This window comes from Solanum stenotomum, unplaced genomic scaffold (genome assembly GCF_019186545.1).
Source record: "Solanum stenotomum isolate F172 unplaced genomic scaffold, ASM1918654v1 scaffold37161, whole genome shotgun sequence".
NCBI lineage: Eukaryota > Viridiplantae > Streptophyta > Magnoliopsida > Solanales > Solanaceae > Solanum > Solanum stenotomum.
The window spans coordinates 6859-33664 of record NW_026034278.1 but is presented as its reverse complement, the minus strand read 5'-3'; the positions used below and the strand labels follow the sequence as shown (position 1 = coordinate 33664).

Here is a 26806-nt window from a genome sequence, read left to right as displayed (position 1 = left end):
ATTTTCAATAGATTCGTAGCTCAAATAAAGCATATCATACATATATGAAAAGAAAATATAGCAAACAAATAAATGAGAAAATAACAAATAAATAATAATCGACTGGAAAAAATATGATAAATAAAATTCAAGAATAAGAAGTAGGAGAATAATATTTAATACTCACTATTGATAAAAAAAAAATAGACAATACATAACTACTCTCTCCGTTCCTTTTTACTTGTCAATTCCGCATTGACACACATATTAATGAAATAATGTTTGGTATAGTAAATTTATCATTTTATCATATTAATTTATAAGGTCCCATATATTTACTCACTACATTTTTCAAAGACATTAACTCAATATTAATAAATTGAGCGTTTAATAGGATTTTTTTTTGTTAAAATGGACAAGTAGAACATCAAATTAGTAAATATTTAACAAGTAAATAAAAATTGAGAAAGTATTTACTAACATTTTATCATAATCATATATCCTTCCATCTCAACCAAAATCAAATTGGGATAATATCATGGTGATGAAAAAAAGTATAATCTTTTATTAAAGAAGAATATTCCAAAATGATAGAGATCACTAATATAAAATCAACACAAATTCATTTTCCTTTTTCTCTCTCCTTAATTTCTCCTATTTGAACTTTTCAAAATAATTAGGAAGAAAGCTTAATTAGCTACATTTCTATTAGAGAAACTCAAATAACATTTAATTTAATATAAATCATTCTTAAATTCTTCAAAATCATTCACGTAATTCATATATGCAAATTATGTATTTTTAGATTTAATAAAATATTTCAAATTTCAAAAATATTTTACCATTTTAACATAAGTTAAATTATAATTAAAAGTATCTCGATATCTTTCGTTGCATAATTATAACTATATATAACGACTCATTTGTTCGACCCATCTAAACAACTCACTAGTTTTACTAAAAAAATCATCAATTATTGAAATGGTGATAAAACCTAAAACATTTACTAATTAATTCTCTTAGATGATAGTACTATAAATGCTTAAGAAAACATTTATTTGATTAAAAAAAACTATTCAAATATATTTTATTACTTAAAATTTTTAATATAAGAAAGCAGAAGACAAACGTTACCAAAACTTATTTTCCCAATGTAAAGGGTATTTTTGTCATTTCCAAAGCATAGTACAAGTACCAAACTGTGAAGCATATACCTGAAGTACAATGTATAGTATCTAAAAAAAATGTACTTTATAAAATATTTATTAAAATAAAGTGTTCATTTACACGTTTGATCCTTCAATAATTAGTACGTAGTAAATTAGAATTTTGATTGTTATATACTCCCTCCGTCTCATTTTATATGTCATTCCTTTCTATAAATAGTTGGACCACAATATTTGTCATTTTATAAAATTTATGCATAAATTATCATATTTTGCCTATTATACCCTTGATAGAATAGTTAATTAATTTTGTCATTTATTAATAAAGTTGACTTAAAAAAACATTAAATAAGGGTAGAAGGGTAAAGTTACATCATTTCTTAATGCAAGTGCAAAGTAAAAATGTGACATATAAAATGAAACGGAGGGAATAATATCTAATAAAAGATACTTAATTTAATTAATTGAAATATGCATATTTGATCTTTTTGTTGAGAATATTCATAAATTTATCATAATTATTATTCATTCAGCCAAATAATAATCTATGTATTTATATATTAAGTTTATACTATTACTGGATAAGAGTTTTGGAAACATTTCTAAATTTGATACAAATTATTAAATTTGTTTTCGAACTATTGATTACTAGAAACACCTTTCTACTTGACTAGTAAAACTTAGATACATCCGGATCTGTCACATAACATAGCGTGTAGTCTTAAACTCTTTTAGTAGAGCTCTTAATAGAACACGAGAAATATTGAAAACATTCTTAACTTGGTAATTATTTTGGGGTGTATTTCACTCATGTTGTAAGATCAGGTCTATATTTAATTTTAATTAGTCAAGTTAAGAGTTTTTTTAAGACTATCGATAGTTTGAGAATGAAACTAATAATTCACGTCTAAATTTAGGAATGTTTTTCATATTTCTCTTAATTTAACTATGATGGCGTTTTTAAAGTAGTTCAAATGCAATATAATTTCCACTTAAAAAAGATATCAATTGTTTTCCATGATATATTTTTTTCAAAACAAGTAGAAAATGAATTTTTAGTTTGAAAAAGTGATTTTGATCAATTCTAACTTGTTTTTTTTTCTTCAAATTAAATGCATATTCGAAAATTTTCAACTTAGTTTCTTTTTTCTTTCAAATATCATATTTTTCCTACTAAAACCATATATTTAAGGTTATAAAATATATTTCAACACATATTAGAAATATAAAAATTTAAATTTATTGATAACCGAGACACCCAAAAAGACTATACCATGATCTATCAATTAAAATTGTAATGAAATAGTAAGTAATTTATCTCTAATATAAAACTACCCAAATATAGATATCAAAAAACTATTCCATTAACATTTACACATAAATATGCCTCCATATAAGGTCTATCATGTGTAAATTTAAATTAGTCTAAATTTAATATAAATATAAAAAAATAATGAAAAATCAAAAAATATTCTTCCGACCTGTAATTTTCCAAAACAAAAAAACCGTACCTTAATTTAATGATAAGAATAAGTAATAAATACTCATCTTTATAAATCTCTTCAAACCAAATCTCTCTTTGACCAAAAAAAAAAAGAAAGAGAAACCGAACTTTCTCTCTCTACTTTCTCCTCTTCTTCTTCCTCTTTCTCTCTCTAAAAATCACCGCCTTTTCGCCGCCGTGTGAACTTTCAGTCACCACTGTTTTCTTCTCTCGAAAGAGGCAAAAGAAAAGTTTAAATTTTTTTGAGCTTTTTTTTTTCCTCCTAAAAAAATCTGTCTTTTTTGTTAACTTTTTTATTGCTTTTGTTCATTGAAATCTCCATAAATTTGCTTTGTTTTAGTTAAACAGTTGATTATCTATAATACCCATTTCTCCATTTTCGAAAATTCATTTTTTTCCTCCAAAAATTCGATCTTTTTTTGCTTTTGTGTTCATTCGAATCTCCATAAATTTGCTCTGTTTTAGTTATACAGTTAATTATTTTGTGTTCATTCAAATCTCCATAAATTTGCTCTGTTTTAGTTATACAGTTAATTATCTACAATACCCATTTCTCCATTTTCGGAAATTCGATCTTTTTATGCTTTTATGTTAATTCAAATGTCCATAACTTTGCTCTGTTTTAGTAAACAGCTACAATACCCATTTCTCCATTTTTGAAAATTCGATCTTTTTTTGCTTCTGTGTTCATTGAAATCTCCATAAATTTGCTCTGTGTTTGCTAAATAGTTGATTATCTACAGTACCCATTTCTCCATTTTCGAAAATTTGTTCATTTTTTTTATCCAACGGCCAGGATTCGTTGTTCTCTGTTACTACTAGGGCTCTCTCTCTGTGATTGTCAGCTTTTTATTTTTAGTTCTTTTGTCTTCTCTACGTAAGTTTTTTTCCCCTCTCTGACTTTACTTTTTTCAGTTCTTCTTTCTATAAATAGATTTTGTGTATGTATTTATGTATATATATATAGGTAATAGAGTATATTACTGTTAACTTCAAAACTGGGATTTTTTTTCCTGTAGCGTTTACTTAATGGAGTGGTAGGGGCGAAGTCTGGTAGGGCCGAGATGTTTGTACATTGTTTATATATGGTTAAAATTGTTTTTTTTAAAAAATGTATATGTACTACCAGTAGATATTGAATCTCATTTGGCTTCTAGTTGGGTTTAGTTCTTCATATTTTGAATCTCTTAGTGAAAATCTTGGCTTTGCGAATCATTGATTGGCATGCACTATGTATGTTACATTTGGGATATTTTTGAATTTTGGGTTGTTCTTGTTTTCTTCAAATTTGTTTGATTTTTGCTTTGCTAGTTAAAACTCCAAGGTTCATTTTTGTTTTGGGGTATTGAAGAAGTTTTGGATAGTTTATCTTTCTGGGCGGAGCTACACTGTTTTTATATATGGTTAAAATTTTATGTTTTAAAAATATTATTTTATGTATATATAGCTGATGTTGAACACCTTGTGGCTTTTTGGTGTGTTGGCTTCTTCGAATTTTGAATTTTCTTAGTAAAATTCTTGGCTCCGCTGATGTTCTTGTTAATCACATGCATTGGAAATGATCAATTTTGATTGGATTTGTGTGATTACGTGGATTTTAGTTGTAAAGAATCGGCTGATTTTTGGTTAATTGGCATCACATATATGATAGTAGTTGATGTTCTTATTGTGCTAACAACCAACACTAAATTGTTCAAATTTGTTTCATTTCGCGTTGGTAGTTACAGTCTAGTTTCATTTTTGTTTCCGGTATTGGAAAAAAGATTTGTTTTTGTTTTTGTTCATCTTTCTGTTAACTCCTTGTTTTTTGTAAGTCATATGCATTGGAAATGATCAATTTCGATTGTATTTGTGTGGTTACGCGGACTTAATTTTTGTTAATTGGCATCACGGATATGATTATTCTCCAATTAAAGAGGCTATTTTGGTGTGTAGGAGATAGGATGTATTGCATTAGCTTATTTGAAGTTAGTCTTTAATCCCGTATGCTTCTATATCTTTTAAGGTCAGTTTTAATACGGATAGCGAGCTAAAACCTTGAACCAATAAGAGCTACCCATTGGTAATTTCCTTTTGGAGGTGACAGGCTTTCAAGTATATTCTTTACTGAGGGTCTGTAGATTAAAATGTTGTGCAGACATGAGATTATTTGGATCCCTTCCTTAACTTATTTCTTGGATTCCTATCTTTACTTCGAATTTTCCTTTAAATTATGTTTCCTTTTAGTTTACCATTCTCAAAAAAAGGATTGTGTTTGCTTTTCCTACACTCCTGTTTCCAAAGGAAGTCTACTTACTCTTGTAGGATATGCAGTAATGATTAAGTTATTATAAGTTTGTTGTATTTCTGAAGGTACCTTTTGATAAAATATATCGTCATTTGTATGTCGTATAGTAGCTTGAGCCCAATAGGGAACATCCTGCTATGACTTTTTAATGGCTTCTTTGAAATGTTTTCATTATTTTACACGCCTAGAATCACTATGTATTAGTAATTGAAGTTCCATTTATCTTGTCTGTGCAGCGAAAAGGCGGAAGAGGTTGAATTCTTACAGGCTAGGGCTTATGGAGCCTAATGGACATAGAAAGGGTAACAAAAAGAATACGGTTTCCCTTCAAAATGGTGATCTTAGCACATTGAATATTGATGATGAGTTGGATCCATGGACTTCCTGGGCGAACAAACCTCACACTATTACGTTGTTGCTTATCGGTGCATGTTTACTCATGTAAGTTTTTTAATGTACATGCTCTATATTCAAAGGTAAAATAATTGCTATGGACAGGAATAGTTGTTCTCTTCTTGGAGTATGGGGGGATTTTTTATTTATTTTTGGATAAGTGCCTTGGACTATGAGGGAATTCGTAGAAGAAATCTAAGTTCTTGTGTCATTTCTTCTGTTCTTTCGGATGTCCATACAATATTCTGTGTCATCAATGAATTAGATTTTCAGTCAGATGCCTAGATTGTTATAGCCTTTTTTTTCTTTCTATTTTTCCTTTTGGTGATTATAATATAAAAGTTCTCTTCTTTTTGAGGATATGTAAAATTGTTTTATTATAATTGGCTGTTTTGTGAAATGAAATCCTTTTGCTGTACGTATGACACATCAAGTCGTTGCAGTTTTAATTGAATTTAAATTTATCAAAAGTTGGTTTTGGTATACAAAAGCACATGGGAACTTCAATTAGGCTGCCTTACTGATTGCTTGCAAATTATTGGTTCCTTTCTTTTAGTTTTGCTTGCTAATATGTAGTTTTTCGTATTTTTTAAAGCCAATAATACATTCTTTTTTACTTGCTTATGTTATTATGATTGCAGTTGGGCTAGTGGAGCTCTCGACTCACAAAACACTTCTTCCGGTGATATTGTGGCATCTGTGAAAAGGTGTGCACTTTTTATTTCTCTCTCTATCCCATTTTATGTGGTATTGTTGCTATTTGGGAGTCTAAATAGGTTATTCTTCTACCACAAGTTTCTTAATTGTATTAAAATATTTTGAATGATTAACTATTTTGACTTATAGACCTGTCGTGTAGCTTCTAAGTATGTAAATTTTATTTTACAAAAAAAACTTGAATTTAATGTCCCTTTTTACCCTGAAATTAACTCGTTGACTCTTGTTCTCTGAACCCCACCACTTGAAATGAAACAGCATGGTTCTGTCTTATATTCCTACCTTATAAAAAACAGCTTTTCCTTTTTAATGTTCATGACAGTGAAAGTTGTTTTTTCCTCTGTTAGGGGTGTTTGGGCTATGATTGCTGTGTATCTTGCTTACTCTTTGCTGCAAGCCCCCTCGACGTAAGTTGCTACTATACTCCTCTCTCTCTCTCTCTCTCTCTCAGGTCTTATTGAGTTGTATTCTGCATATTTTTGGTTTGTTTAGTAAATTATAGCTCAAATTAGGAGTTGGTGGTTATTTATTATTTATTGAGTGTTATCTATTTTCACTTTTTGGCTGTGAACGTGCTAGAATGAGTATCTTTTCAACTCTTCTTTGGTTAGTCAACTACAACTACAACTACAACAACATATCCTGTGTAAATTCCACAAGTGGGGTATGGGGAGGGTGGTGTGTATTCATCCTAACCCTTATCTTGTGAAGGTAGAGAGGTTATTTCTAGTAGACCCGCGGCTCAAGTCTTTTTTCTTTTAGGCTTCAAATGTGAGCTTTAGAGTTCGCCTTCTTTTCTCCTCCTGACTTGAAATTAGCTTAGGCAGATGTATTTGCAATTTTTGGGCTATGGTCTTTTACCATATTAATCTGTGAGGTTCTTCATTACAGGGTGCTCATTAGGCCACATCCTGCCATTTGGCGCCTAGTTCATGGAATGGCCGTCATTTACCTTGTTGCTTTGACGTTTTTGCTTTTTCAGGTAAGTTAGTTAGCAGAATTTATGTTTTCTAATTGTTTAAATGAATGAAATGATTCAGCAGTTATGTTTCGTACTTCAGTTTCCCTTCTGATAACTAATCAAGTTATAATTCAGCCATTCAGTTGTTGTTGTGAGATATTAATACTGTGTCGTCTTTTCCTTAGAAGCGGGATGATGCTCAGCAATTTATGAGATACTTACATCCTGATCTTGGTATTGGTAAGGATTTTGGCATGTTCGTCATAACAGTTTTGAGTGAATTATTTTGTAAAATCTATGCTGTTTATCGGCTTTGCCATGTGAGTTACAACTTATACCTATTTTAATTTACTATGCAGAGCTACCTGAAAGATCCTATGGAGCTGATTGCAGAATCTACGTACCTGAAAATCCCACAAACAGGTTTAAGAATCTTTATGTATGATATCTTCTTTCACAATCCTTTTACCTTTTGTAATTGTTTTTTCAAAATCTTGTATTGCTTTCTTGGACAAGCTGCAGGAAAATGCAGCCTCTCTGATGGCGTATTTGCTTTGTAGGACACACTGTTTGATGAGTTTGTTTTGGCTCATATCATAGGGTGGTGGGGAAAGGCCATCATGATTCGTAATCAGCCTCTTTTGTGGGTTTTATCCATTGGATTTGAGTTTATGGAGGTCAGGGCCTTTCTCGGCTTCTTTTGAATGTTTGTTCAGCATGTTCTCATTTTCCAATTGAGAGTTGTTCAGTATTTTCTGTCCTCATTAAACTTGTGTTTTCAGCTTACCTTCCGCCACATGTTACCAAACTTCAACGAGTGTTGGTGGGACAGCATTATTCTTGACATATTGATCTGCAATTGGTTCGGTGAGCATCTTGAAGCCGACTACCTTGTGCTCTAATGAACTTTACATTCTTGACATGGTTACAACAAATTGATATCATATTCACAATTTGCATCCATTTCTAGTTAATCAAGGGGTTAATGTTCTATCTTTTGCCTGTTGAAGTTCTTGTTCTTTTGAGTTCTGAAAAACATTTCCAGATTGATGAAGTTTGTCAAATGTATCGTTGAATTTGCTTCTTTTGATTTAGTTTGCTGTGAAATTACATTGTATTGAGATACAATATTGCCTTTCCTACAGTAAAAAGTGGTTGTCCTGGTAAATAAAGACCACTGCTGAAAGGGAAAGTTAATGGCGAGACTGAAAAGTATTTGATTTTTCCTTCTGTTTGTGACACCCCATCTCCTCTGAATCTTTCAGAGGAAAATTTTGATAACGACTTGAATAACTAGGCTATGGGTTATGGCGATCATCGAGCTCTATTTCACCAAAAATATTGTTATTACAGATGATGTGGAATTTGTGCCTTTGTAGAGAGATTGTTTGATATAATGAATCTTTATGGGTGAAGTTTTGTGGCTTGACATTTGGCAATGTGATTATTGTTTTTGTTTTTATTTTTTGTAAGGAATACAACGAATAGTCGTTATTATAAAAAAACATTAAATTCATATTTTCTGCATATTTTACTTACCTGTGGCTCAAGTCTGTTCTCATGGTCTTACAGATATGTCTTGTTCTCCTGGATTATTTTGCACTAAAATTACCTATTTGATTTCTTATGCAGGCATATGGGCTGGAATGCGCACCGTTCGGTATTTTGATGGGAAAACATACGAGTGGGTTGGTATAAGCAGGCAACCAAATATCATGGGCAAGGTATGTCCCGTTAAGTGCTACATCGGTTGTATATGGTTTTGAGGAATATCAGATATACTAGGTTGCATTATACAAGTCCCATACAGTTTATATGGAAATATTACGTTTATTCTGCACTAAAGTATTATGAACGGGGTTTCCCAGCGACAGATGGTTTTATTATTAAACAAACAGCTTCTTCTTTTTTAATAGGTCAAGCGAACACTTGGGCAATTTACGCCAGCTCATTGGGATAAAGATGAATGGCGTCCCCTTCTAGGTCCATGGCGGTTTATTCAAGTCCTCAGTCTCTGTGTCATATTCTTGACTGTGGAGTTAAATACATTCTTCTTGAAGTTCTGTCTTTGGATTCCTCCAAGAAATCCTTTGATAGTGTATAGATTGGTTTTCTGGTGGTTAATTGCATTACCAACTATCCGTGAATATAACTCGTACCTACAGGACAGGTATGTCCATCCACTAGCATTATACAGTGAAATGTGTACTACTCCCATAAGCGCTCGTTTCTTTTCTTTATTTCTCACTTTCCCGTTTAATATTGTCATATTCAGAAAACCAGCGAAAAAGGTAGGAGCATTTTGCTGGCTTTCAGTGGCGATCTGCATTGTTGAGCTCCTAATCTGTATCAAGTTTGGACATGGTGAGCACTACACTACATCTTGTTTTCTCATATGAGTATTTCAGCAAGTTTATTTTATTTGGTAACCGAGAAATCCTGAGGACGATCTAGCATAGTTCAAAACTCGGTGGACAATTAACACGTCCCTTTTGGCAAGACCAGAACCCCGGTGGCTTTATGTATTCTTCACTTGATGTTTTTCTTTGCTGCTTCTTTCAGGATCATTTCCGAACCCAATGCCCAAATGGGTGGTAATTTTATGGTCATGTGTCGGTATTGGCCTTTTGATGTCGTTGGCTGCATGGTCGTTGCATTTACATAGAACGATGAGGAGAAAGCACGATTGAGTTTACGTTTGCAGTTCCCCGGCCATTCTTTATTCCTTTGCTTTCATTTGGGTAGAGTTCAACCATGTTGTAAATACCTATTACCTTGTAACTGTATATGGTTTGCATTTTTTTTAGGTTAAATATTAGTACATTTTAAACATGTAGTGAACCTCAATTCTTTTTCAATAGGCTAAAAAGTACATGTTTGTTCAGCTGCAATATTGTTGCCTCAATTAAAGAGGAAGTGCTCTAGGGGTCGCATGATTGTATGCGAGACCTTTGGTTAAGGATGAATGAATCGTATCCATCCCACCACAATTCGAGACTTCTGGTCTAAATGAGAATAAACTTAGTTATACTATAATTATACAGTCTATTTCAACAAGATATATTTCTTGAAAATTTCAGTAGGATATATAGCCAATATACAGCATCTTGGTACAATTATGACAATTACATTTCAACCATACGAAAAAATGACAGGTTATTTTAATTGTTTGCTAATGTCTAAGTGATAATTCTATGCATTTAACATTGACTAATAAAAATGTTACCAAACTTGTCTTTTAGTTGTTCTTTTCTTTGATTACTCTTTACTTTTGATACTATACTCTTTGTTATTGTAAAAGAAGCAAGATTATGCACCCTAAGTCATTGTTTGGATTGTGTAATTATATTTTAAAAATGAGTGTATTAAGTGTAAAGGACAAGAATATTTTTACTTTAATTAGGTGACATACAACATTAGCCTAGGTTAATATGGTGAAAAATAAAGAATATTCACATACACTAAGATACCCTTCAATCGCCACGTGGACACATGTGAATGAACAATTTTAAACTGCGCGATGAGAAGCAAGGATGTAAGCAAGCTTTTTACGAAGATGGTAGATAAAATTATATCGCGAAAATAAGAGAATTCGATCAGTGAGAACAACATGTAAGTCAATAGCAATTGTTGAATCCACAATACCTCAAGTTCAACAATAGTGTGAGACATGGCACGATACTCAGCCTTAGTGGTGGAGCGAGAAGCAAATAAGTTGCTTCTTGGAAGACCAAGAAACAAGATTTGGGCCAAAGAAAATCAGGACCCAATGATAGACCGGCGAGTATCAGGACAACCAGCCCAATCAACATTATAAATGCAAAAAGAGAAAATACAAAAATGTACCTCAGAAAAGAAGAAAAAAATATATATATTTGACAACAATCATACATATTTCTAGGAGGACCTATACACTACACAAAAGTTTTTTTATTTTTTTGATATGTGAATATGCTTATTTCCTAAAAAATGCTGCTTTTGCAAATCCATTCTTTGAATCTTCAGTTTATGCTGCAATGCTGCTTCAACTATGATTTGTATACTTCAACATTAACAGATTTATTTGTATCTTCACTCTTATATTATTGCTTTCCCACATCAATCAAAGTTCTTTTCTTGGATTCAAGAACCTTTTTTTCTTCAAGATTGGCGAACCGTTTTTATGGTTCGTTAAATCATACTTTTCTCGGACCCTTCAAAAATGCTACTGCACCCATGTTAGATCCTATGAAAACACAGGTTTTGGAGAATCCGACACACACCCAAGTGACATTTTTGAAGAGTCTGAGCAACATCGCTTGTATGTTAGGTAGGAAATGGCATGGAAGATATCTTTCTCTTCCAAGTAGTCCTTCCTCTAACAATTTCTTCATTCTTGATCTGTTCTTTTATCTTAAGCAAATGTGTATAGCTAAATGGCCTTTGACTAAATGACTCAAGAAGTCCATTTGCTTCAAGAAGCCCTGATGCCAATGAAAATCCATGAAGTACACTAATTCTTCTCTTATGTTGATCAACATCAACAACAACATCGTCGAAAAGTACCTCTTCATCAGGTTCACAAAGGGATTGAACGATATCCGTGCTTCCACATTCTCTCCTGTATTCGAGCACGATGCTAGACAGCTGATAACTCTCCAAAAAATGGTCAGGAATTGTCTGCAACAACATGAAACAGAAAAAGAAAATGATGTTTTTCATCATAAATTGATGTCAAGATCAAGAATCAATGTTATTAGATGTTCGTTTTACCTCTAGCATCCAACGAACGTATTTCACATTATTTACATGGTGATTCATGTCCAAATCGCTTCTCTTTGGCTGCAAAAAGTTGAAAAAAGATCAGTATCTACGAGCCTTGACATATCGATGAAAATGCTGAAATCTTGTGGATAAAATGCATAAGATCACCTTCAAATTTGAAAGGACATATTTAGCAGTGTCATCCAACTTCTCTATCTTAATAGGATTTTCCTCTTTGATGGCTTGTTTACTGATGAACCATGGTGAGATTTCAGCCCTCACTTCTTCCGGCATCTTTGACAAACGCCTCGTTTGCTGGTTCATCATCACCCATGTACTGTGTTCCACACAAAAACTAAGTTACATCTTACAACATTATGTTGGTTTTACGAGTTGATTTCTCAGGCGGTCACTCAACTAACAATAAGTATCTCATAAAGTCACTTTTTTTGTTACAGCATAAAGAAAAACGACTTTCTGAGATAATTATCATTAGTTGATTTGAGAAAATCGACTCTCGGTTTTACTTGGACAAAAAAACAGATTCTTGAAAATTATTTGGAAGAGTAACTGAACCTGGTTGCTCTGGCAAATACAAGGCCTGTGGCTTGACTTCTAATTTGCCAGTCGCGTCTCATCCCATTTTTGCCTGATGCTCCAACCCATGTATCAATCTCTATTACTTCACCCCTGTTCAAGTTTTTCGAATCTTTTTGTTAGGCCTAGTACCAAAAACCAAGAGAGCGATGCATCGGGAGAATCAGGCATCAGTTGTCTTGGATCAGGTAGGAGCAGAAGATGTAAGTTAACATGTATCAGGTGAAGAAAAGAGAATTTGGTTGATAGAGACGTTAGAATATGGAGAAAGCATCTGTCCATGCATCTAAGGGCTATGGAACAAAAGCTTATCTCAGACCTAGACCGAGTTTACTGATCTCGCAGAACAGAATGTGATGCGGTGAGATAGAATGCAATAGAAACAAAGACATGGTACGGATTACATACTCTTAACAGTTTGTAACAGAGTGGCACAAGTAAACTCCAACTTTACTACAAGAACAACTACAACTACTACTACTAATATTACTACACCTCAATTCTAAGTTAGTTGAGGTCGTCTGTATGAATCCTCAGTATCATAAACGTTAGTTCGTTAACTCCAACTTCACTAAGAGGATCAAAATCACTTAGCTATCTAATGTCAGACTTGGTTACACAAATTGGTTGTACAAGTCACTTACCATATTGGATAATGGTCTATTTGAACTTGCATTCTTGAAACAACCCATATGAGGTTATTTTTCATCATCCCATGTGTAGCACCAAATCCATCACTAAGTAGTCCTGACATCCACACATGATTCAATGCTGTTTCCTGCAAAAATACAACACAAATTCAAATTAGTCGGACTAGTATGCTCCGAACTCCAGATAGGTAAACCAGAAACAATCTCTTAGTGTAGTTAGTTGGAAGTGAAGATGGGGGAGATGCAAGTGCTAAGTAGCAACATGTGCAATGCCTCAATTTCAAACAAGTCGAAATCAACCATATGAATCCTTATTGTACATGTCATTCCATTTAGTACTGCAACAACGTCAAACAACTATGCCTCAATCTCAAACAAGTCGAAATTAAACATATGAATCCTTATTGTACATGTCATTCCATTTAGTACAACAACAACGTCAAACAACTATGCCTAAATCACAAACAAGTCTAAGTCAGCTATATGAATCCTCATTATACATGTCATTCCATTTAATACTACAATAACAACGTCAGACTACTATACCACAATCACAAACAAGTCTGAGTTAGCTATATGAATCCTCACAGTACATGTCATTCCATTTAATACTACAACAACAACGTCAAACTAATACGCCAAAATCACAAACAAGTCGGAGTCAACTATATGAATCCTCACTATACATGTCATTCCATTTATACAACAACGTCAAACTACTATGCCTTAATCACAAACAAGTCTCAGTCAGCAACATGAATCCTCATTATACATGTCATGCCATTTAATAGTACAACAACAATGCAAGACTACTATACCTCAATCACAAACAAGTCAGAGTCAGCTACATGAATCCTCATTGTACATATCATTCAATTTAATGCTACAACAACGTCATGCTTCAATCACAAACAAGTTAGAGTAAGCTATATGAATCTCATTATACATGTCATGCCATTTAATACTACAACAACAAGTACAGACTACTATGCCTCAATCACAAACAAGTTAGAGTCAGCTATATGAATCCTTATTGTATATGTCATTCCATTACATACAACAACAACAACAATGTCAGACTACTATGCCTAAATCACAAACAAGTCTAAGTCAGCTATACGCATCCTCACCTCACTATTTATATCGCTCCATTTATCCTCGTGATTCGAGCTGAACAACAACTAATCATAACTCTCAAATCAATAAAATGACAAAAATTATGATCTCACCTGAAGTAAATTAAGGATACTTTCAATAGTAGCAACTTTATCAGGACCAACTTCATAAGACCTTATAACAACTGTTTGTCTATATGCACCTTCAACAATAATTCCTTGTCTATAAGTATCCACAAGTTGTTTCTTTGTTGGTATATTTTGCCTTATTTGTGACATTGGAATATTGTACAAAGTTTCATCACAAGGAGAAAATGAAGTTTTTGTTGCAACATGATGACCATTATTATTGGATTTTAACAAATTCAATTTCACAACATTTCCATTAATTGGATTCTTGAATTCTTGATTATCACTTGGGATTGAACATTTAATTATAGTAAAATGTGATGTTGAAGAAGAAAAAAGGGAACACCACATTTTAATTTATTTTTTTTGTGGGGGTTTTACCTTTGGTTTGACATAGTTTATATAGGAGATTTCAAGAAAAAGTGACAAAAAAAAAATTGGTCATCATTTTTTTTAGGAATAAAAGTGGGAACTTTGTTGTATAGTTTGAGAATCTCAAAGTGATACTCTATGTTGCTGATGTTAATTAGTATTTTTTTCTTAGCAGAAATCGACAGATTGAAAAAGTACAATTTAGGATACAAATGCTAATTTGTTTTGTTTTTATTAACCACTTTTTTGGTGTTTAGCTTAAAGTTACGTTTAAATTAGACTTATAAGCTTGACATGAAAAGTAAAACAATAAGTGGAGTTAAAAGTCAAGCCTCAACCGGTAGGGTGGCAACCATGCCAATTCAAGCTCCTAGACTTCGTTTTTCAAGGAGATCCATGTGGATTGATCAGACTCTTTAACAATGTCGACTTATGTATATTAGATCCTCCGAATAGTGTAATTTTGAAAAATCTGACACGAACGTTACAACATTTTTGCAGTGTTCGAACAATATATAACTTAAATCTCAAACTTGGGAAAANTGGTGTTTAGCTTAAAGTTACGCTTATATTAGACTTATAAGCTTGACATGAAAAGTAAAGCAATAAGTGGAGTTAAAAGTCAAGCCTCAACCGGTAGGGTGACAACCATGCCAATTCAAGCTCCTAGACTTCGTTTTTCAAGGAGATCCATGTGGATTGATCAGACTCTTTAAAAATGACGACTTATGTATATTAGATCCTCCGAATAGTGTAATTTTGAAAAATATGACATGAACGTTATGACATTTTTGCAGTGTTCGAACAATATATAACTTAAATCTCAAACTTGGGAAAAGAGTACAAATATGGTAAAAAACTTACCCACATGTGGTGGTTATATCAATTCAATAAATATATGATATTTGTCGCATTCACTCTCTTATTTGAATAGTGGTGAAACTAAAAAATTTAATAGAGAAATCAAAAAAATATATAAAATGTCATACGCCTAACTTTTATTTTATATTATCCTTTTTGCATAGTGTAATTTTTCGACAAGGAGAATTCAGTAAGGTAAATGCTTCATTCAATTTTACGTTAGAAGTTAAAAAAATTAAGTAAATATATATAACATAATTATAATTATAAGTAAGAAATATGTGTATAAATGTCACATGTCTTGCTAATGAAAAAAGATAAAACATAATTATATCTTTATTTAATCACTGAGAATCTGAGACACTATAACTTTGGAACTTACTCTGGGAGTAGAAATTTTTTGGAATTATTTGCAGATTTTTGCAGATATATTTGTCTGATTCTGCATTTTTAAAATTAAATAGAAAACAAACCAAAACATTTCTAAAAGAGCATTTATTCTAAAATATTACTCACTATGAATTCAAATTAGTCAAATAGATAAATTTTGAATATCAGATGATTAAAAGAAAACTACAACTATTTATATTGGAGTAAGTACTTTTAACTTTGTCGGTGTGAGTTTGCCATAAATACTTATACGTATTAGATATTTATATCAAATTATGTGAACTTATTATAATTATATAAGTTAATAAGATGAGAATAAATATTAATTAGCCATGAGTGTCAGATGAGTATGTGCGAACACACTATATAGATTTATTGGTTTGATATAAACACCAAATTTATTCATATTGTCAGTGCTCTAAACTCGAATAGAGGAGACATATCTTGTTCATATTATCGATGTCACATTCAAATTGAGGTGTTTTGTCATTTTCAAGAATAATAACTACGTACTAAGGGTATTATGCGAAAAATAATTAATTCTATCGTGAACTTCTAAAACGACAAATAATTTGAGATGGAGGAAGTTATTTTCATTGTGTATTTTTAGTCTTTGAGGGATTGGTCTGAATTCCCTAGTTAAGAAGTTTTTGTCTTTGCTTCAATTTCCTTAATATTCTTCCCTTTGTTAACTTAAGAGTTTGAACAATGTAGTTCATAGAAAAACAAGAAAAGGAATAGACATTTATTTGGATGCCAAACTTAAGGATAGTCGTTGTCCAAAATTTACTGACCCGACTAATTTTGAATTTGGGGATTTGAAATTCATTAACTTAACTAATTCAAATACGAACGATAAAATTCACAAGCTATGACCTTATTGAGTCTTCGTAAAGTTGATCATTATGAATTTTATGAAAAATTTAATTGGCAAGTTCAATTACTTTCAGGTATTTAAAATCCATTAATTTGACATTTTTAAATGTGTTGCATGATCCCTATGAAGTATATTTCACAAGCTATAACCTTATGGAATCTTCGTAAAGCTGATTATTATGAATCTTTCAAAAAATTTAATTGGTTGGTTCAATAATAACAAGAAAGGGGATTCATTAGCTCATTACTTGGACCAAATCAATAAAATGACAGAAACCATAAAGATTATTTAACAACCTCGTTAGCTCCTCTATTCATAAGTTTAATTTTCAAATTATCAGTTACAAATTACTATTATTCATGTAATTTTTATTCAAATGACAAATACATTTTAATTTGCTGGTTGTTTATTTTCTCAGTAATGGGAAATATTTACAAGTTTCATTGACACTAATCAATTACTAAAAGAAATGAGTTTCTTCTTTCAGTGAACAATATAGACAATATGTATGATAAACTAGTTCCATTTTCATTCAGTGGAATCAACTTTAGCTCTTTTGAGTAAGTAAAAAAATGCAATTACAAGAAGTTAACAAACACATAAAAAAAAACTTGGTGATTTGGTTGATGAAAACTTGGAGAACTTCACAAACTGCAATTCACACTTTGCCTCGTGACTTCTATAGTGTTGCATCTCTACAATGAACTCATCGACCTCCACCATTCAAGATTTCGTACACATTCGTGTAATGAAGTTCAGATACCCTTATCACAGTCTTAACTCTCAAATGTATTTGCTCTTGGTGAATTTCTGTCTAGGCCAGCTTGCACACCTCGACTATTCCACTGACCTGCCACCTCCACCAGCAAAGGTATCGATAACTCTTCTCACCAGGGGTTAGGCCGATAGGAAATAACCCTTTTTTTTGCCTCTGCTCCTGTCTACAATCTCAGAACTTGCATTTGACCTTTTGCATATCAGGCACAACACAAGGTCTGTTACCCAAAAAAACAGTGTAGATGTCAGGGCTTGTGTTCTCAACAGGCACATAAATACTTTTAGACCGCAGGGAGTTATGAGAAAGCAGGAAAGGTGTATAAAAAATACACAAGGCCAAGTGCTCAACCTACCAATTGAATCACAGAGATACCAGTTCACTATAGACTATCCAGAAACACGTGTCAACACAGTTTATGACTTATGGATTCGTTTATAATCAGATACCTGTTTCCTCCCGTCTAAGTAAGGCGGAAGGATCTCGGTGATATCATCTACAAGAATCACCTATATCCGTCACTAGGGAGAGAACACTAACCATATATAGAGGAAGAAATACAATTACGACATTTATAAGTCAGTCCAAAGCATCCCAACATAAAAACTATTGTTATTCCAAATAAGGAAATCTTAATAAAAAATTAATTAAACACTCCAGTCCAACATTCATCACACTCATAGTAGAGGTGCATCTATCGTTAGATTGCTTGTATTCCAAATTCTTCTCATTTTCAACCTATTTTCCCCCAAGAGGATTAAGCAAGTATGAAATATTCCCTCTCCCAGTAATTTATGATTATTAACCCAACAAGAAAAGTGTCTTCATCCTTTTAGAAAAACAGGCAATGAGGAGTAAGCAAAGCTATTACTCAATAAGTGCAACAGTTCAGGAATTAGGTTCATCACGCATACGGATCCTCATTGTCCATGTCGCTCCATTTTAACTTATTTTGATCCATGTTACATAAAATAAAATTAATTTACATTTTTTTAGGAATATAAATCTTTGAGAGGACTAAAGGATTTCTGGAAAATATTGGACCTAGAGTAGAATTCTATACAGATTTTTATATTCCATTGTGCTCCATTTTTCATCAAGTCTGCATGGATTCCACAAGAGTGGGCTTTTTCAAGACAATTTCCTTCTAAATTTTAAGTCCCCTTTAGCACTTTCACTCACCTTGGTTTCCCACTTATGAACCGGTACACCTAGAAGTTGACGTACAATATGACCAAACCACCTCAACAACTTTCTCACATTTTATCCTCAATTTGTGTTTACTTGTGTCTTCTCCCTAATGTGGACATCTTTTATCTTTTCTAAACTTTGTATAATCACACATCCATCTTTGAATCCACATATTTGCGACACAAGTTTGCGTATATCCTCAACTAGTAGTTATCACCTACATGGATTTTTTTCCTCCATTGTGCCTCAACTAAAGATAGGGCACGATGGAGGAAAAAGACCCATGCAAGTGATAGTTACTAGTTGAGAATAAGTTATAGACTTGTTGGAGAACTTCTAATATTATTATCATTATTATTATTATATATTTAACTTTTATTTTATTTAGTATGATGTTGATTGATGATATGAAATGAGCTTAAATGAAGAAGTGAGAATTCAAATAGCCAACTCCATCTTGTTTAGGACTGAGGTGTAGTAGACTAGTAATTGTCGTTGGACTCTAATGGCTTAATTCACTTCCAGGGAACATTATTGGTCTTACAATGTTGGGGAAATCTCAGAAATAGCAGTACTTTTGAGTCCTAATTACCCATCATAGCAATAGTTTGACTAACTACCAAACATAGCAATAGTTCAGTTTATCAATTCGATCAGTATCATTGTATTGATTAGTTCTCTAACAGAACGAACAGATACAGCTCCAAGCAAACCAATACAAAACGAAATAGATAAAGCTCAATCTCTCGCTATTTTGGATAAATACAGGGCATATGTTTTGCTCTGTCAGGAAATTTTCTTGATAATGTTCTATAGAACTTGTCTTTCACTTTGGTAGGTATCATTTTTATGACATAACATTCCAGTAGCACTTCTCCATTTCAATTCTATTTTGATTCTGTGTAACATTTTTATCTATCGGACCATTTTCCTGGAACATCAAGCCTATTATAAAATAAAAGCATTTTAGGCACAGCAATCTTGTCGAATTTCACTGTAACTTCACTTTTCTTGTGCTGGCCAAACGTGCAGTGCATATACTTAGAGCCTGATTGGATTGGCTTAAAAGTTCGTCAAACCTACTTCTAAGTCATTTTTAGCTTTTGGGAGTGTTTGACAAAGTTAAAAATAAGTTTAAAACGACTTTAAAAAGTTAAAAGTAGGTACTCCCCTGCTTTTCATTTTTTAACTTAAAAGTTACTGAAGATTGACTTTTTAAAAACTACTACTTTTTTTAAGTTAAGCCAAACGGGCTCTTAGTCTTAATTCTACTTCTCCTAAAATCATTAATCTCTAGAGTGCTTATCTTTAACTCAAGTTTTCTTTTGACACCCTCACTAGTTTCGCCAATTAGCATAAGCGCCCTCAACAAATAGCATACATTATGGGACCTTATCTTGTATTATGTTAGTTCATCCAAAATTAGAGTGCACATGTGCGGGTTCTATATCGGTCTCTGGAGTAAACCCACTGTTATGGGAACTCTTTACGTCCCTACTATTGTTCTTATACCAGTGATTGCTCCTTCTGTCCTTCATACATATCATTTATGACATTTATAAATTTAATACTCCCTCCGTCCCTTTTTAGTTGTCCACTTTAGAAATGGCACACAGATTAAGGCAACAATGATTAGCACAGTGAAGTTACAATTTTACCCTTATGACAACTTTTCACTTCAAAATTACAACCACTTATTTGAATTAAAGTGAAATAAATTGGAGGGAAACAACATACACTTTTACAATTTTCAAGAAGTGTAAATAAGGGTATAATAGGAAAAAATTTGTTGTCCTTTCTTGATTTGTCAAAATGGACAACTAAATAGGGACAACCAAATAAGGAAATATGGACAAGTAAATAGGGACGGAGGGAGTATGAATAAGTATCTTCAACAACCACAAAAGGATATTTCTTGGTACACTATCTTATGCTTTAATCAATAAACAGCATGTAAACCTCTCTTCCTATAGTGATAAACTTCTTGAATATTCTTAGCAAGAATATAGCCTCTATTGTCAATCTACCAGGCATAAATCTAAACTGGATATGTTACTCATTCAGAGTCCCTAAGTTCACGCACTATCACTTTTTTTCACAGCTCCATTGTATGTCTCATAAGTTTAGTGCCACGATAGTTTGCACAACTTTGAAACTAAATGCTAATTTGGGATTAAATATTCAAGAATAATCAATAAATGCCAAAGTAGTGGAGGACACATCTACTTAGTTTGGCCAACAGGAAACATTTGAAAATAGAAAAAAAAAACAAAAAAAAAATAAGAGTAAGAACATATCCTTAGAATTTTGAACAGCAGCTCCCAACACTATCAGGCAATGGATTAAGTTTAGCATTTATCAGCAGTTGCAAAATCCATATAGAAATAGTTAGTGGGAAGCATGAAAACCAACACACACTCCACCAAAAGGGTGAAACTGTACTGCAGAACGTTAGACTTTAAATAGCTTCAAGAAGTACCTATTAGCATGCTTTAAGGAACTGAATTTGTATGGAGATCCAACCAGAGTGGCATCTTTTGCTTTACTGCTTTAGATTTGCGTAGAAATATTCAGGAACGGCAGCTCCGTGTGCCACTAACCTGACAAGTTGCCGATATCTGGTCAGATAGGTCTCAAAAGTTACATGCTAGACTAGAACTAAACAGGAAATTAACCTTAAATAGAGTAGAATACAGGAAAATGTTTCTCAAAATTCATTAATTTCTCAAGTACTGAAAGTAATTTTTCAAGAATCCCTTAAAAATCAAAGGGTACTTTTTCAAGAAAATGCACGTCGCCAGTCTTAAGAATGTCCATGTACAGAGGAGACAGAAGAAGGCATAAATCACTCTCATACACCTCTAAGCAGCTCTGATGGGAGTGAAAATTTTGAAGTATCTCAGGAGCACCAAGACCTTGCATGTCAATCCCAGCTTTCTGCACCAAACAGACAGCAACAATGTTGACCTGAAGCTAATAAAATGGTTCGACTTAACCAGAGAGAGTGGTAAAGCGAACATGGATAGATGCTACCTAAACAGATTGACTGTAGTACTTTTACAAGTCCTACCAGATATCTTAGTGTTTCCAAAAGCTAGAATTGTAACATGAAGACAGACTATAACTGAACACAAATGTGAGGGAAGACCCAAAAAGTGAAAACTTAATACAATTAGAGACCCTCAACTAAAATTAAATACCACTAACCTGCAAAAGAATTTCGTATTATCTGGTAGACTGCATAGACTTTTGTGTTTGCCCTGCAAAGTTAAAACAAAACATGAGGTGAATTTCGCAAGAAAAAGTGAAATTACTTGCCTCCAATATCTAGCATCATTATTTTAATCTCCTTCAAAAGAAGGTTTAAGAGCAGATACTCATCCATGAAAATGTAGCAATTATTAGGCTTGTATGCATGTGAAATTGTGTCAAAATTCTGGGAAAGGAAACACAGGGAACAAAAATGAGAAAAGGAAAATGAAGAGCCACTTAGTAGAGGAGAGAGACAACAATGAAAATTTTATTCAGAGATCCATGCATTAATTTGAAGAGAAAGGCAAAGTAGGTTCCGCAATCTTACCCCAAGTACAGGAAGTAAGTCCATATCAAAAATGGACCAGCTCTATCTGCTCACCTAATAAAAGTTATATTAAAGTTGTAAATGCATGGTGGAGAACAATGATAAAAAATAATAACGTGGTTATGAACACATATATCAGACACATACCAGCAGCTATTATGGACAAGCTCATGGTGTAGCGCCTTTAGAACAAAGACCAGGAACAGAAAGCTAGTCATCCAAGAATACCAGTGGCAATTCAGGGATTTTTCAACTCTTTGCTTCGGCAGTGCCTTCATCGCCTTCATCACCAAAAAGTATAAAGTCAAGGTATTCTATGGCATGTGATTTATAATCTCTGCCGAGATTTTTCAACATCGCACTGTATGTAAAAGAATCAGGCTGGATTCCGTTATCCAACATTTCTTTGAACAGTCTCAAAACCTCTTGCCAGTTACCCAAATCACAGTTCTCATTTATCAAAATGGTGTAGGTATATTTATTAGGGATAATTCCTCTTGCTTTCATCTCAGCAAAGAAACTGTAAGCCTCGTTTATTCTTCTGTACTTGCAAAGGCCATTTATCAGAGTATTGAAGGTAATCACATTTGGCAGAATGCTCTTCTGTTGCATCTCTGAAAAATACATATGTGCAAGTTCAAGCCTCCCTTTACCGGCATGCGCATGAATCAGCACTGTGTATGTTACAACTGTTGGAACTATGTCTTTACTTATCATCTCATCAAACAACTCTCTGGCTTTCTTAAGGTTCCCAAATGCGAGGTAGGCATGAATTATACTGGTATATGTTACGTGGTCAGGCATAAGGCCATCCCCAACCATCTTCTGTAACAACTCAGTTGCTTCTTCAAGATTACCCAGCTTCGCAATACCATCCACAAATACGTTGTAGATTATTATATTTGGTGGGAATCCCTTTGTTGACATTTCCTCTTGTAGTTTGCATGCGTTCAATATGTCACCCAGGCTCAGTACACCTGCTATTCGAGTTGTGTAAGCAATGCAGTCAGGCTCCAAACCCCTCTGTAACATCTCATCAAATAGTTCTTTTGCCATTGGTAAATTTCCTGCCTTGCAGGAACCATGAACCAGAATAGTATAAGTAAATACATCAGGAGAGATACCGTGTCTCATCATTTCCTCTTTCATCTGCTTAGCATCCTCTAAATTACCTTTTTTACAGAGTCCATCCATAATTGTATTGTAGGTGATCACTGTAGGAAAAAGTCCCCTGATCCTTAAATCATGTAACAAGGAAAAGGCCTCATTAATATCCCCCAACCGACAATATCCGTAAATCAAAGTGTTATATGACATTATGTCCGGCACCAAATTCTTCTTCAACATGACAGAAAACCAGTATCTTGCTTCACTAGCTTGCCCCTGCCGGCAAAGAGCATAAATAAATGTATTATATGTTGAGACAGTAGGTGAAGCTCCTCTTACTTCCATCTCTTCTCCGAGACTCAATGCCTCCACAACCATTCCCTTAACACAGTAACCATAAATTAAAGGATTATATGTATGAGCTGAAACCTTCAGTCCTTTATTCAACATCTCTCCAATCAAACCTCTAGCATGGTTAAATTCCCCTTTCTTTGATAACCCATTAATCAAGATATTGTATGTAACATCATTCGGATAGCACTCCCTTCTCTCCATTTCTGATAAAAGATCCAAAGCCTGTTCTACTTCACCTTCTCTACAAAACAAATCCAACATTGTATTATAAGTAATAATAGTAGACATTATCCCAAACTCACCCATCATCTTATACACTTCTCTCGCCTTGGCAACTAAATTCCTATCCCTTAAGTTCCTTAGAATCCTATTACAATTCTTCACATCAGGCAACATCTCATTCCTCAGCATCTTCTCGAAAACTAACAAGCATAGCTCCACATTTGCGTTCTTCGTGTATATCCTTAAAAAAAGATTAAGTATCTCAACAGAAACCTTCAAATTCAAATACCCATCAACCAATAAATCAACAACTTTATGCATATTACTATTAATCACCCTTTCTATCACCCAATAAGCAGACTTTACCCAACCATTCTGTATCAAAATATCAAGAATAGTACAAAACGAAAACTCTGAATACTTAAACCCCTTTTGCCCTTCAGCCCACCTAAACAATCTCAATGCAACCCTCGGTCGACAACGAATTGAGCTAAGAATCTTAACCAACAAATCAGTATCATAAATTAAAGAATGAAAACAATCTGGAACAACCCAAAATTCCTCCCCAGTAACCCAACCCCTTTCTTCAATCTTATTCAAAATTAATCTCTGAATATCAGAATCTGAAAAGGGATTTTCCCGCATGCCATTGCCACCATTATTATTACCATTCCTTGTAATATTATTGATTTTTATCTCAGATGGGCATTGAAACTGATGTAAAGATGAATAAAAAATCAATCTTTTAAGAGAAGAAAATACGAAAAACCTGAAATGATTGAGATTTGATTTGGGTATGATGAATTTAGAAGCTCTAACATAAAGGGTCATTCTGTAGAAGAGAAATAGCATATGCAATACATGAATGTGAAGAAGATGAAAATGGGGGAAAATCTAAATGGGTTTTTTGGGAAATTGAAGAGAAAATTGGTACCTGAAACTGAAGGCGCAGTTACCTAAAATGGGTAATTGGATTTTGGTGGCAACAGTACGCACATCAGAAGAAGAAGTACAGGGAGAAGGAAGAAGAAGAAGCGAGCGGCGGAGGAGGCAGCTGCGTGTTTACTGGAGAAAATTTGCATCTTTAGACCGGAGCCCCGACCGTTTCTTGGAAACAAAATGTGGGTCGGACTTAGATCCATCTTTTTTACTAGGTTCAACTCAGGGGGTTGGGTCGGACCGATATGGTTTAGGAAAATTAAACTCGATTGGTTTGGGGATCGGGTTGGTTATTGAGTTGAAGAGACGGGTTCTAATTGGGTTGGGTTAACGGATTTGTTTAGGTCTGTGCGGGGTTGGATTTTACTGGATTGAATCGAGACAACTCGATCAATATGTTTTATATTCGATGGGACTTTATCGGATATATTTATATTCTCAAATGAACTTGTATGAATCTAGTTTATTATATAACTCATCCGAACCTTGCTTCCTTTGTGTGGGCCGATATGGTATGGACAGAAATCGAGTCAATATGATCTAATTCTACGTCAGTTCAACTTAATAGACACCTTTGAACTAAACTACATCTTTTGAAGAATGTTTTTCTTATTGAAACTTCTCACTAACATAGATATAAGATATCTTTGTTTAATAGAATTGAGTATATGAATCGACTAATTTATCATGTATAAACTATTTTTATTAATACAAGTACAGAGCAATTATGTATGCAAAGGCTTGACTATATACTTATTCATATCCATATTGAATACTAGTCTCTAGGCATGTGCGTTGCATGTGTGTCATGTGTTAAGTAGTACAAAAAAATTAAATGATATAGATGCTACTAAAACTTGCAAGTAATATTGACTAAATTTTGAAAGAGAAGTATAATTGTTTGTAGTTATACACAATCAATTGAATCGGTATATGTGATATTTTTCTTATATAGTTCTAATATAACTTATACTTAGTACAACACTTCCCTTATTTTTTTTAATATTTCAACAACAAATAGTTTATATGTGACATAAGTAACGTTGATTATGTTTGCAAGTGTTTCACACATCTTAAAGTTTGTATTTTTTGTAAGAAACTGTAACCTCCTTTTTATAGACACATGCATATCAAGAAATTATTGCCGAATAAAGGTCGTATTTCATGTTGTACAAATATTGATCAACATATGTTTCTTTAGGTGGTCAGGTGGATAATGTATCATTGTCAATTTCATGGAATACACTTGAAAAATAGTGTTTATTTGTGATAGAGATAGTTAATAATTAGTGACATTAGAAAATTTAATCGATATATAAAAATCGAATTGCACGTACAACTTTCTTTGTTTGATTCAAGATTATAAGTCCTTTCATATGTAAATGTGACAGGAAAATATTAATTAAATTATTTAAATATAATCATACTACGGAATATAATATATCGATCTATACTCACGAATAAGAAACTTGATATAAATAGTTGAAATATTTAAAATATCTTATTTAAAAATATTGGGTGTACATCTTCAAAAAATTATCCACTCAAAGGAATAATAATTTTGTATGAATCTAAAGTCTATATCATTTATACTACCAAAACCCTACAAATTACATTATACTTTTGTGAAAACGAATATCGTACGTATAACTTACCTGATGATGTGAATGAGAAGTGAAGAATTCAAAATCGTAAGGTAAAAATCTGAAACATAAGAAAAATATATAAGAATTAATAATTAGCAAAAACAAATCAAGAAAAAGATATATATTAAAGAAAAACAAATACAAGAAATATCGAGAACTATGTTGAGAGGATAAAAAGTAAAGAAATGATAATAGATTACAATATATATAGATTTAATGAAGTTAGCTATTCATATTCCTAACTAAAGAGA

The 26806-nt window shown here is 32.9% G+C and overlaps 3 protein-coding genes across 10 annotated transcripts; 1 reads left to right on the top strand and 2 right to left on the bottom strand.

The window, feature by feature from the left end:
* Positions 1-3194: 3194 nt before the first annotated feature.
* LOC125852569 (CDP-diacylglycerol--serine O-phosphatidyltransferase 1-like) lies at positions 3195-9898 on the top strand. The gene is made up of 13 exons (XM_049532298.1): positions 3195-3526; positions 5173-5377; positions 5971-6036; positions 6394-6453; positions 6938-7028; positions 7193-7247; positions 7367-7446; positions 7568-7684; positions 7790-7874; positions 8640-8731; positions 8924-9177; positions 9283-9371; positions 9570-9898. Exons 2-13 carry the CDS (start codon positions 5214-5216, stop codon positions 9695-9697), a joined length of 1281 nt encoding a protein of 426 aa, XP_049388255.1. The 5' UTR covers positions 3195-3526; positions 5173-5213; the 3' UTR covers positions 9698-9898.
* Positions 9899-11312: 1414 nt separating this feature from the next.
* LOC125852570 (palmitoyl-acyl carrier protein thioesterase, chloroplastic-like) lies at positions 11313-14589 on the bottom strand. Its single transcript, XM_049532299.1, has 6 exons — positions 14227-14589; positions 12992-13125; positions 12327-12440; positions 11919-12087; positions 11760-11828; positions 11313-11666 (listed from the first exon to the last, which is right to left on the bottom strand). The coding sequence occupies exons 1-6, from the start codon at positions 14389-14391 to the stop codon at positions 11313-11315; spliced, it is 1005 nt and encodes a 334-aa protein (XP_049388256.1). The 5' UTR covers positions 14392-14589.
* Positions 14590-17268: 2679 nt separating this feature from the next.
* Positions 17269-25058, bottom strand: LOC125852565 (pentatricopeptide repeat-containing protein At1g22960, mitochondrial-like). Of its 8 annotated transcripts, none has more exons than XM_049532292.1 (6): positions 22435-25058; positions 22288-22341; positions 21915-22143; positions 21567-21680; positions 21187-21307; positions 17269-17736 (listed from the first exon to the last, which is right to left on the bottom strand). In XM_049532292.1, the coding sequence occupies exon 1, from the start codon at positions 24820-24822 to the stop codon at positions 22537-22539; it is 2286 nt and encodes a 761-aa protein (XP_049388249.1). In that variant the 5' UTR covers positions 24823-25058; the 3' UTR covers positions 17269-17736; positions 21187-21307; positions 21567-21680; positions 21915-22143; positions 22288-22341; positions 22435-22536. The 8 variants fall into 8 exon arrangements, with proteins under 8 accessions (XP_049388249.1, XP_049388250.1, XP_049388247.1 ...); XM_049532293.1 differs by having other exon boundaries at positions 21567-21674; XM_049532290.1 differs by having other exon boundaries at positions 21567-21644.
* Positions 25059-26806: the final 1748 nt, after the last annotated feature.

What these genes read in the sequence shown, in the direction of transcription:
- LOC125852569 (XM_049532298.1), top strand. Translation starts at nt 5,214, where the DNA reads ATGGAGCCTAATGGACATAGAAAGGGTAACAAAAAGAATACGGTTTCC. An exon ending in ACATCCTGATCTTGGTATTG is followed by an intron (nt 7,248 to 7,366) that starts GTAAGGATTTTG and finishes TTTACTATGCAG; the next exon opens with AGCTACCTGAAAGATCCTAT. An exon ending in CTGTATCAAGTTTGGACATG is followed by an intron (nt 9,372 to 9,569) that starts GTGAGCACTACA and finishes TGCTTCTTTCAG; the next exon opens with GATCATTTCCGAACCCAATG.
- LOC125852570 (XM_049532299.1), bottom strand. Translation starts at nt 14,391, where the DNA reads ATGTCACAAATAAGGCAAAATATACCAACAAAGAAACAACTTGTGGAT. An exon ending in GTATCCTTAATTTACTTCAG is followed by an intron (nt 13,126 to 14,226) that starts GTGAGATCATAA and finishes GTATTTTTGCAG; the next exon opens with GAAACAGCATTGAATCATGT. An exon ending in ATGTCCTTTCAAATTTGAAG is followed by an intron (nt 11,829 to 11,918) that starts GTGATCTTATGC and finishes AACTTTTTGCAG; the next exon opens with CCAAAGAGAAGCGATTTGGA.
- LOC125852565 (XM_049532292.1), bottom strand. Translation starts at nt 24,822, where the DNA reads ATGCTATTTCTCTTCTACAGAATGACCCTTTATGTTAGAGCTTCTAAA.